The sequence below is a fragment of the Alosa alosa genome, chromosome 24, assembly GCF_017589495.1.
Source record: "Alosa alosa isolate M-15738 ecotype Scorff River chromosome 24, AALO_Geno_1.1, whole genome shotgun sequence".
In the NCBI taxonomy this organism is placed as follows: domain Eukaryota; kingdom Metazoa; phylum Chordata; class Actinopteri; order Clupeiformes; family Clupeidae; genus Alosa; species Alosa alosa.
In genome coordinates, this window is record NC_063212.1 from 14,278,751 (window position 1) to 14,290,301 (window position 11,551).

Below are 11,551 nucleotides of genomic sequence, written 5' to 3' on the forward strand. Positions count from 1 at the left end.
AAAAAACAGCCTACCATTAGGCTACTAACAAATAATTTTACCATTAGGCTACCAAAAAATTATTTCTGGGGTGAGCCTATTTGCTATGGTAACCTGGCAACCTGTGTGTGTGTTCACGTGCTGTGCGTGAGGAAAGATGAGGGTGCATGCATGTGTATAAGGGGTTCTTTTTTAGGCATACTGTCTTGCAATTGAACGTGAATAAGTTTACTACTTAAAAACATCAAAGCTAAACATTGATTATATCACGACATCGCTACAAATACAGTTTGTGATTAAAATCAGCCAACATCAATGTAGGCTATAGGCTACGTAGATAGATAGATAGCCTACTTTATTGACGCTTGGTGAAACAGCCTGGAGTGGATGTTTTTGGTTCAGATGCTTGTTCTTTACCTTTATGAGTACCTTTTACTTGAAAACTTTAGACATTATCTGCCATTTATGGACATCTTGACTTCGCAATCGCGCCAGCTAAATTCAGAATGTATCACGATTCACGCGCTAGTGGTGTGCTTCCTGAACAACTTGTTCCCTCAACAACTCGAGTTGTTCCCTCGAGTTGTTGAGGGAACAACTCGAGGGTTTTTGCCTCGAGTAATTTTTGTAATCGAGTTATTCGAGTAACTCGATGAATCGTTTCAGCCCTAGTTCCATGTTATCCTTGTGGGGCCCCACCCCCATTGTCATATGGAATCACAATGTGAGATAAAACGTAAAAATACTTGACGTTTTTTTGGGATAATTCATTCATTTCTTCCTATTGATCTCAAAATCAGACATACATCCTTGATTACAGCATGAAACATACATCAATGGCAAGAGCTTGTCTTTTGAATACTGAAAAAGAAAAGTCTTTATAGAAATATGCTGATTGTTTGCCATCTACAAAAAGATACAAAAGAGATATGTTCATAGACAGGCAAGGTCTACTCACACAACAAAATAAATTACAATATTACAAATGATGCCTTTAATTATTATCTGATGCCCTGATTATTACATTGCATTACATTACATTACATTTCATTTGGCTGACGCTCTTTAACCAAAGCGACTCCCAACAAGGGAAACAATCAAGGTAGAGTACAATAAGGACAAGTTAGTGCTCCAGTCAGTGCTACTTCCATACAGTCAAGTGTCAGTTGTAGTCAGGTGGTGCTAGAATAAGTGCTAGAATTAGCAAGTAGGTAGGTAGTGCTACGAGAGGAGATACTCTGTGAAGAAGTGTAGTGAAGGACGCTCCTGCTCTGGTTGGAACTGGTAGCGCATTCCACCAACAGGGAACAACAGATGAATAAAGTTTGGATTGCCCTAAGCGTACGAATGGCAGAGCGCAACGGTCAGTAGGTAACATATGCCTGTATGAGGGCATTCAAGTAAGTGGGAGTAGAACTAGAGAGTACTTTATAGGCAAGCGTTAAATTTAATGCGGGCGGCCACAGGTAGCCAGTGTAGCTGAGTGAGCAGCAGGGTAAACGTGCCCTTTTGAGTTGGTTGAAGACCAAGCGTGCCACCGTGTTCTGGATCATCTGAAGGGGTTTCACCGTGCAGGCTGGGAGACTTGTCAGGAGAGCATTACAGTAGTAAAGTCGTGAGATGACTATGGCCTGTACCATGAGTTGGGTATTGAGTCAGGCAAGTCCTGATTTTCCGTATGTTGTAGAGTGTGAAACGACACGACCTGGCAACCGAGGTAACTCCTACATTTCTTGCAGCCCTGGTAGGTGCAACAGACGGGGTCAATTTTGATTTTGATGTGATGATGTAGTAGGTTTAGCTGGGAAGACCAGCAGTTTGGTTTTTGAGATGTTTAGCTGGAGGTGGCGTGCCTTCATCCATGTAGATTTGTCTGAGAGGCAATCAGAGATCCGTGCAGAGACCAAGGAATCATCAGGTGGAAAGGACCGAAAGAGCTGTGTGTCGTCTGCATAGCAGTGGTATGAGAAGCTTTATGATCAATGTAAAGTTTCAGGAATACTAATCTGTTTTCTGAAATTTCCCCCGAAATCCACTTGAATACTTGTCAGTCGGAGCCCTATCATTTATTTCTTTCAGTTTCAGAACCTTTTCAGTTTGACCGGTTTCACTCAGCTTTGTAATCAGCATATCAAAATCAACATGGAAGTTCAGAGATTCCTGATGCAGGGCTATTTCATCCAAATCAATGATGCCTCTGTATGCTTCTTCCAACAGTTGGGACATTCGCTGTCTATTTTCAGTTAGCCTCTTCTCAATGTTCTCTTGTATGTCCACATGTTTCCCATAAACATCTTGAATCTCTCTCTTTAAATCTTCATTTGTTTTCTCGACTTCTTCGGTGACTGGCATGTAGAGTTTGTCCTCTTTTGTGTGAGCTTTATAGGAGCATCCACAAACTGTGCACATATTACCTGACATCACAGAACACCAATTTAGCCTTACTACCCATGTACAGCCAGGGAAATGGCAGTTCTTTTTGCACACATCACAGCACATTGCCTTTTCATAGCAGAATTTAAAGTGATCCTTTATTGGAACTTTCTTCATCTTTGTCTCCTTGGCAATATACACAAAGCTCTCATTGTTGTCTAGTTTTGCCTTGTTTTCTCTCACAATGCCATTGATGCGCTCCTCTTCTTTCTCGTCCTCGTCCACCAAGTTAATGGTTGTAAACAAGTCACATAGGATTGCCTCAAGTTGCATTCTCTGCTTTAGAACATCTCCCGTCATCCTCAGGCTTTGTCCTTTGACTCGTTGTAAAAACTTTAAAAGATCCTCGGCGCTCTCTTCTCCTGAGTTCCAAATTCTTTTGTAAAGTTTAGCTTGATGTTCCTTGTGTGGCTGATTCTGTCGGTTGTTGAATAGAAAATGAATTGGTTCCCCATGCTTATGCTTGGCACATCTTGTATCTGCATTTTTGATGGCATCAAGAGCACCTGTAGGGGGCAGTCCATCCGAGTGTGTAATGAGGATCACTATGTTATCTTCTATATCTTTGCCAAATAAGGACAGAACTGATTCAAAGATGTAACGCTGGGCGTCCGTCACTCGATTCTGTGATGCTTTGACCACAAGACCAACGGCGTCAATTCGATCAATTCCTCTATATGACTCAAACAGTTCACGTAAACTGTCAGCGATGGTCTTGTCATGCTCCACACCTTGTGTGTCTCCATATCCTGGGGTGTCAATTATGGTCAAAGAAATCAACTGCTTCACATCATGGACCTCGTACACTGTGACAGCTGATGTTTGGGATACAGACTGTTTTTCACTATCCTCCTCTGTGATCTCGAACCACACTTTTTCTTCAAATTTCACTCCTATCATGTAATTGACTAAGGCATTGATGAGAGTGGTCTTCCCTGATCCTGTTTCACCTACCAGCAAAATAGTTTTGTTGAGTTTGTTTCTGTTCTCCTCTCCATATCTCCATCGTCTGATTTTTGCATTACGTGATGTTGAACTTTCATCATGACGTTTCCACTGCTTATCATGAAGATATTCTCTTGTTGTCTCAAGTCTGTAGCAGGTATGACTTCCTCTTTTTGTCAGATTAAGGGCTTCTATTGGGCCTTTTATGAAGTTGCTGAAAATTATTGGTGTAATCGTAAGTTATATGTACATTAGCCGACATATCTATAAAATAATCTATAAACAGAATGTTTGTTACTCACCGGTATGCCATGGGTATTCCTTCCTAAAAGACAACACACAGTGGATATGATTAATGCGGAGTTCTGTTTATAGAAAATGTTGATTTTAACACGCAAATAGTGTAACCTACATTTGTATACATTTTATATTCTTGAAAAAACATAGCCTGGGTGCCAGTCCAAACTTAGTCCCGCCCACAACATTTGAGGTTGGGAAGTTCGGTCTGGCATTGCTCCATTGAGGACCAACTATGCTCGCCCTAGATCCGGCGGACCAATCAAATTGGGCTTTACGATGATGGACAGGTGAGCAACAGCGCCTCGTCTATCACGTCATCTGAGCATGCTTAGGTTGATTATGTTTGCAACAAAAACTCTGTGGCTAGGAGACAGATGGCTTCTAAGACCCCAAAATGCATATTATTTTAATGAGGTTTTATCACTGAAAATGATTATTTCTAAAAACTTTGGCCAAAGTTGAGATGTGGGAAAACTGGTGGTTTCACTTTCATCAAGGGAAAACAGCGTGTTGCATTGTGACATGTTGTTCCCTCGTTCGTTTTGAAATTCTGATTGACCAACTGGAGGGAGTTTTTGGCGACAGCCTTTCCCAGCTGTTTATAACATGTTTGTAGCATATGCCTATATTTCAACAGAATTATTTTTAAAAACAGAGGGGATATAGGCTATCAGTTTTTTCTTTATAGCCTACCCTACTACGTATTTCTTAGATTTCGCTAATGAGTGTTGTTGGAGATATTGACGGGACAATAACTTTTACAAAAGACCAGAAAACAATGTTAAGGCATTTGTGGAGAAGAAGGATGGTTTGTGCGTTCTTCCTACATCTCACGGTAAGTTATTTCGTTGCTCTGATTGGTTAGGTCTATTCAATTGAGTGCAGAGGCATTCCCCCCCTGTATCGGTTGAAACACGCCCCATAATTACGTCCCAATGAAGCAGTATCAGAGTCATATAGAGACTAGAATTGAGTATGGCTACGTCAGGCTATAAAACTATATGTAGACCTACCGAATTGAGGTAGGCCTACATGATATAACACTGCATGGTGTTGCCACCTGCTTTGCAAAACTAAAAAATGCCTCTCAAGTCCTCCATCCCCTCTTCTTGTAACTGCTTGTAAACAGCAAATCACGCCTCCCAAGGCCTCTCCTTGCCCTATTCCTGCAACACTTTGTAAACCTCATGTCTTTTACCTCAAATATAACCTTTGATCTGAACTGCTTTAAGGGTCTGAACTTCAAAACAAAAAAAGATTATGTGGAATTATAATTTCACCAAAAAACACATACCGGTACTCTGGATTTGTGATAATTTGACATATAGTGCACTGTAAACAGACACTGTAATCTCCTGTAATTTGTGCTGTAATCTCCAGACTGACCCACCTCTGGCCACCAGCTCTTCTCTGATAAGGATAAAAAAAGAATACATGACTAGAAACTAGATACTCAGGAGATTCTGCATTCATATTTCTTCAATCAATTCAGAATCTCAGTTTTTCTTTCATCAACTCACTTGACATTTCCCTACTTGAATTCATGGAGCATGTTGACATTCAAGGCTAGTGCATAGGGATACCACCAGATGGCCACTCCAAACAGAAATGTTAGTATGTTGGGCCTCATTTAAGTGCACCTAATGCCTTGTAGCACATTTGGGCCGTTTGTTCAGATGTAAATTGACACATTAGAGCCTGTAAGATTTACATGAAAAAGAAAATGCCCAAAAAGGGTGTGACAGAAAGCTAAAGGAATAAAATACCACACTGTTGAGTTACTTAGATGACCTTAGTTAATATTCTATTATTAGATAAGCTAAGTTACAAACAATCAATTCAGAGATTTTACATTGATGCCAGAATGAGTGTAACTGAGAACTGATTGTGTGTGTGCTTACATCTCCTACCACACATGCGCACATTTTACCCCTAATGGTAAAACGAAGCTTAAAAACATCATTATCCATATCAACACAAATGCAAGATTTTCTAAACTTCACTGAGATCCACAAAATATGTCCATGCTGTTCTTGAAATCTTGTGGACCAATAAACCATTCTATTGAAACTCTGTTTCAATCACCACATTTACATGCACTTCAGTAGTTGGGATTTTAAAGTATCTTAGTTTTGTATCTGCACATGTAAACATTGTATCCAAATTTTCAAAACACTGGATAAGCGTTTATCCCGTTTTTTTAAGAAAACCTATAAAGAAACAGTAATTCCTTTCTTAAAATGTAATAATTAAAAGACATAAAAGACAACACCGAATGATTACTCAGTGATAGTGATACTAGTCAAGATTCTTGAAGTAATCCCAAACTGTGCGCGCACACATATATTTCCTTTTAGGGCCAAAATGCCCGACCACAGGGCTCGATAGGGCCCTCGTAGAGTATTAACACCCAAATAGTTAACACTCAGAGCTCCAGAGAAACACAGTAGAGCTGTAACTCTTCAGCCGTAAAGAACAAGCCGTTACACTCTGACTATGACCTATCTGCACTGCAAAAATGAATTCTAACCAAGTGTTACTGATCTTATATTAAGATTAAAAAATCTATTTGGTATTGTTTTTAGTATGAAAAGACTTACCTAGCGCCCTCTCAAAAGATCATTTTGACTTCATTTAAGAAGACTTTAACTTATTTTAAGGAGTCTTATCAAGACAAATTTGCTCAACGCACTGGCAGACAAATTTGCTTGTTTTTAGGACAAATTTGCTTAACGCACTGGCAGACAAATTTGCTTGTTTTCAAGATGAGTTGTCTTAAAATAAGTCAATTTTTTTTTAAATTAAGTCAAATGATTTCACAAGAAAGCGCTAGGTAAGTCTCTTTATACTGAAAACAATACCAACTAGTTTTTTTATCTTGATATAAGATTAATAACACTTGGTTAGATTTTGTTAGATAAGCAGTTTTTGCAGTGTGTCTATTCTGTTGAATGACAGGGCAACTATTTCACAGAATCCCCCTTTTGCCCAACTAAGACGTACTCGGAAACAATAGTACTAACCCCAAAGAGTGCTCTGTGAACTGAGTAATGAGGATCTTACCACAAACCGCACTCAGACAAGTTACAAAGATTGCCTTAAACAGACAATCACAAAGCAGTACAAAATCACATCCATGATGACGTGACACACATAACCCATGGGTCTGAAACTAGTAAAATTTTAGCAGAAAGACTTTCCCAGATTCAAAAATGTGTAACTCAATGATAATGACCCTAGTCAAACGCCCAGTGAGCAGCACTCTATAAGTTAATAGTTCATTGTTAAACTGTTGTTTTACAGATGTTTTACTTTGTTATTTAAGAGTAAAACAATTATTCTTATTTTTGGCATAATGAATTACTTCATAAACTCTAACGGCTTCAGTTTTCAAAACAAATCACATAAAAATACATAAGAAACTGTTTACAAAAATAGCAAGAATGGTGTGAAATTGCTTACATGTGTTCTGAAGGTGAGCTCAGGTGAGTGTGTTAGGAATATTCTTGATAATCTTGTTTTGGTAAACCCCACCTACGTACAGATCACGTGATTTCAGAGATGTAAGTTGAATTCTTTCTATTTATGCATTTATCTCTCATCCTTTGCAGTAGTCCTTTAGCTCATGCATGCTTGGGGCATTTAGTATTTATAAAGTATATAGTATTTTCCTCTGGAACTGTAATTGTAGAGACAAATAATACTTGTGTCAGTAATTGCATGAAGACGAAACAAACATTCTTGGTGAAAGAGGGTCTGTCTGCAACACACGGCTACTACTACAAAAGATTAGTCATTCTTTCCAAACAGAGAGAGAGAGAGAGAGCGTACATGATGATGCCAACTGGTCAGAGATAGAATGTGGCATATAACAGTGCATATAAAAAAGTTACAAGAAACTAACACACCAAAACAGCTCCTGTTTAACATTTAATGTACGTAAAGTTGTGCTCTTCTTCAGACTTGACTTCAGACACTGAACACATAGTCAACACGTATGGGTACAGTGGAAGAAATAAACAGTCACATAAATTCTGAAAAACGGGTATAGATAGAGCAAATTTCCAGTGTTTGTCAATGACTGCTAATGTTAGCTGTTGCATCCACTGACTCAGGGTCGGACTGGGAACAAAATCCCCCTGATTACCCCCATAAATAACAAACACATAGTATTATGCTGTAGCAACACTTCATAAGCTGAACCCAAACATTTAGATTTGGACCTATAGCCTAATCAAAATAACACGGGGGTCCGGGGGTGTCTCTCTCTGGGATTTTTTTTTTCTAATTCTGGTTGCTAATCACACCATTTTAAAGTGATTTGAGAGGGACAGGATTCAGGGATAGGCTACTAAAGACAGGCTCATCTTCTGTCTGTCTCACGTCATGTTACTGCATGCATTAAAACCACATGACACTGCTTGACTAAATGAAAAATATAGGCTACTGTATGGACCTCGTCATAGTTGACAGAAATTCCGTTTTGTAGAAACACAACCACAGCCTTTATTTGGTGCTCCTTAACGTTGGTTATAGGCCTAGTCCGCGATTCACATTAACTGTAGGCTATCACCACAAGTGTATAGGCCTACTTAACGTTTTTGCCCAAGTTTGTGTGCTGTCATCACATTTTGCAAAATTAGGCTACCTTCGTTACTAACCTACAGGGGCGTGCAGAGACCTTTGAAGGGGCAGGGGCTCAAATTAAAAAAAAGGGCACATGGAAAAAAAACGTGTTAACTTTATTTAAAACTTAATTTTGATTAAAACCCAATAGAGAATACATAGGCTACATGACAGAGCTGTAACACATTTTTCTCATTTCTCTCCTTGGTTCTGAAAATTCAATAGGAGTGCATGTACTGTAGGCCTACTGTAGCCAGGGCACAGAAAGAAAGGTCTTTTCAGTTTTCATTAGGCTATTGTCTACACAGAGATCATAGGCTATAAGGCTACATCTTATTGATTAAATTCAAAGCTAATTTTTAATAGCCTAGAAATCTAGACGCACCCTAGCGGCAGCAAATTTATTGCCTAGTCTGGCTTGTCAGGCTATAATTTTAATGTTTATCACAGTGAACTCATTAGCAAGCTGGTGTCTTGCAGATTCACGTGCTGTGCGTGTGGCCACTGAGTGAAATTACGCGTAATGTAGCCTACTGTAAACAGAGAACGACATGTGGAGTTGGGTTAGTTAAACAACTACAGTAGCCTATGTCGTCGGCTTATGACGATTTAGAAAAGGTTTGCCTACTCTGTTTTATGAACTAGGTCTACTAACCTAAGCTACTATAACATAGTAACCTAAACAGAATATGTTAGGCCTATGAACGTTCAGCCTTAGATTTTCAAAGCTGCCAGGTTACTGAAATGGATGGACCATGACATGGTTAAAACGGGTTTGATAGCCTACTTCATTAAACATGAAACAACTTTAAACATTTTATTCTCTATCTCTAAGCTGAATACTATTGCATGTTCAGATAGGCTAACTGCCAATTGACCTTACCGTGCTCCCAAACGTCTCCTGCAGCACTGGGCCTGTGTGCACCTTTGAGTTCACTGAATGTATGACGTCACGGATTGGTGGCCGCAAGGCATTTCAATTAACACAGAACATTTTTATTTTTGTAAATTTCTAATTTCAAACTATTAATGAGACATTTTAGCGAATATTCACGTTGGAACTAGCGGAAGTATTACACATTTTAAAAAGTAAAAAACGGTTCTTGTCAAAAGGGCACTTGGACATCAAAAGGGCAAGTGCTAGAGCCCCTGTAGCCCCCCTTCTCTGCACGTGCCTGCTAACCTACCAGTTGAAACTTTCATAACTTTGCATCGACTCGCGATTATTGTATTATTGTATGCCTACTATATAGGAAATACTTTAAAGTTCCTTTTGAGTAGGATCAGCTCCAAAAATGAATGGGTTTTCTTTAACCTGTGCTACACTTTTCCACCAAGTAGGCTACCCGTAGTTTCTTTATGTTGACAGAACCGCACTACATGCCCTACATGGTGCAGTAAATGGAAGCTCGTGGTAGCGCGTGCAACTAACTTCCATAATTCCATATTTATGGAATAAAACTAGACCTCTGATTGCTGTTTACGGTTAAACTGCGATGATGTGAACATCAGCCAGCGGAGGGTACTTACACAGCCCAGTCTACCATGCACTCGTATATGGCTATATTTCCCCACAAACCTAGCGGCTGCTTGGACAAATCCACTTGAGGGGTGGGGCAGGGGGGCGCGATCGTAACACACTGAACCTGTCATGAAGAGGGCAACATGATTGACCTGTCACCCCCCAAGCCAAATGGATGCAACTGCATTTATAGGCTAGGCCTAGGCCTACACGACGGGCCGCAAATAGGCTAAAAAAACGTGGACACGTGGACCGGCCCACCGGGCATTTGCCCGGTTGTACAGATTACCAGTCCGAGCCTGCACTGACTTCATGTTACCTCTAGACTTAGACTTAGGCTTTTTTTTCTTCTTGGTCAGTGTTGTTATCATTTTCAGTGGCATAAAAAATGTGATGTGTGATCGATGCACTGAACCACACCTCATTTTTCACCAGCATGCCCATGGGTGTGCAAGTTCATTTGCTATTTAAACAGTGTGCTCATCTGGTATATAACTGCGTTGGCTACAAACTAGCAAAGATGTGGTGGTGTGATGTTTATTTCACAGATAACTACACACATCATAGGTTATTTATTGTCTTTCATACATTAATCTTAATCTGACTGCACACAACTATGTATATGCATATGTGTTTTTTCTTTTGAATTATTAGATTGACATTTAATCTTTTTCAGTGATCAGTGAGGGTTATTTAGTTTTGTTTTGGAGTTAGACATGGAGATGTTTTGCTGGAAGAACAACATGCCTGGCAATGTTCCATAGCAAATGAGAAACTGATTAGTATCTTTCATGAACTGTCCTTGTACTTTCAGTTACTGTGGTGCATGATAATGAAGTGCTTACACTGAAACCAGAAGGTTGATGAGTATACTTTTATTATACTTTCTCTTTCTGTTAAAGGTGCTCTAAGCAATGCTGGGTAACGTCACTTCTGTTGACTTTCAAAGAAAACAGAGAGCTAGCTCACTACTTCCTCCCCCTCTCTCCCGTGCAATTGAAACTCTCCTTAACGCGCATCTCGTCTGTGATTTGCTGGAACAGTTTGTTATGTTTTTATGGGCTAGGTTTGCCCAGGTTGTTTTTGTTGCCGTTTTTGGAGCCTGGGCTGTCCACAGAGATCGGGTTTTTTTTCGTGTATTCAGGACACAGCTAGCGGTTGGTTAGGTGATGTTTGCAGTGACATAAAATGTTTTAGCCTAAAAAACGTGTGGCATTGCTTAGAGCACCTTTAAGATTGTGGGATATCAATATGTACTTGTTTTTTTAATGACATTCCGTGACGACAAAGAGGCTAGAATGATTGATGAGTAATAGAAGGTGTTTCACTCAGACTTAACGTCTCTGCTAAAATTGACTGAGTGACTGTCACAAACGCTGTGAAGTAAAAGTGTTCTAAAACCTTGCAAACATGACATCGTTTTTTAATCAAGTGCAAAGTCCAATTCAAAGTGCCAAAACCACTAATCATAGGAGCATAAGCCTGATGAATAGCTGACATTTACATAACGCCTGTTCTCCAACCGCATAGCGGTACAAAATATGACTGCCGCTCAGTCCTGTACATCCGTTCCGTGAAAATAAATCATACTTGTCAATTTGTCTACATCTCTTACTCCATACCCCACTCTTGAAACGTTGAGCGTGTTTGTGTGTGTGTCTGCGTGTGGATGCATGTGTGTGATTGTCAATTTGTCCGATAGTCTAGTGTATGTACAGTACCCTCCAGAATTATTGCCACCTCTGC

The 11,551-nt window shown here is 39.7% G+C and overlaps 1 protein-coding gene across 3 annotated transcripts; it reads right to left on the reverse strand.

The window, feature by feature from the left end:
* Positions 1 to 1,071: 1,071 nt before the first annotated feature.
* On the reverse strand, positions 1,072 to 7,142 carry LOC125289594. Of its 3 annotated transcripts, XM_048236526.1 has the most exons (4): positions 7,120 to 7,142; positions 4,952 to 5,067; positions 3,660 to 3,682; positions 1,072 to 3,571 (listed from the first exon to the last, which is right to left on the reverse strand). In XM_048236526.1, the coding sequence occupies exons 2-4, from the start codon at positions 4,979 to 4,981 to the stop codon at positions 1,981 to 1,983; spliced, it is 1,644 nt and encodes a 547-aa protein (XP_048092483.1). In that variant the 5' UTR covers positions 4,982 to 5,067; positions 7,120 to 7,142; the 3' UTR covers positions 1,072 to 1,980. The 3 variants fall into 3 exon arrangements, with proteins under 3 accessions (XP_048092483.1, XP_048092484.1, XP_048092485.1); XM_048236527.1 differs by lacking the exon at positions 4,952 to 5,067 and having other exon boundaries at positions 7,120 to 7,132; XM_048236528.1 differs by lacking the exon at positions 7,120 to 7,142 and having other exon boundaries at positions 3,660 to 3,722; positions 4,952 to 4,986.
* Positions 7,143 to 11,551: the final 4,409 nt, after the last annotated feature.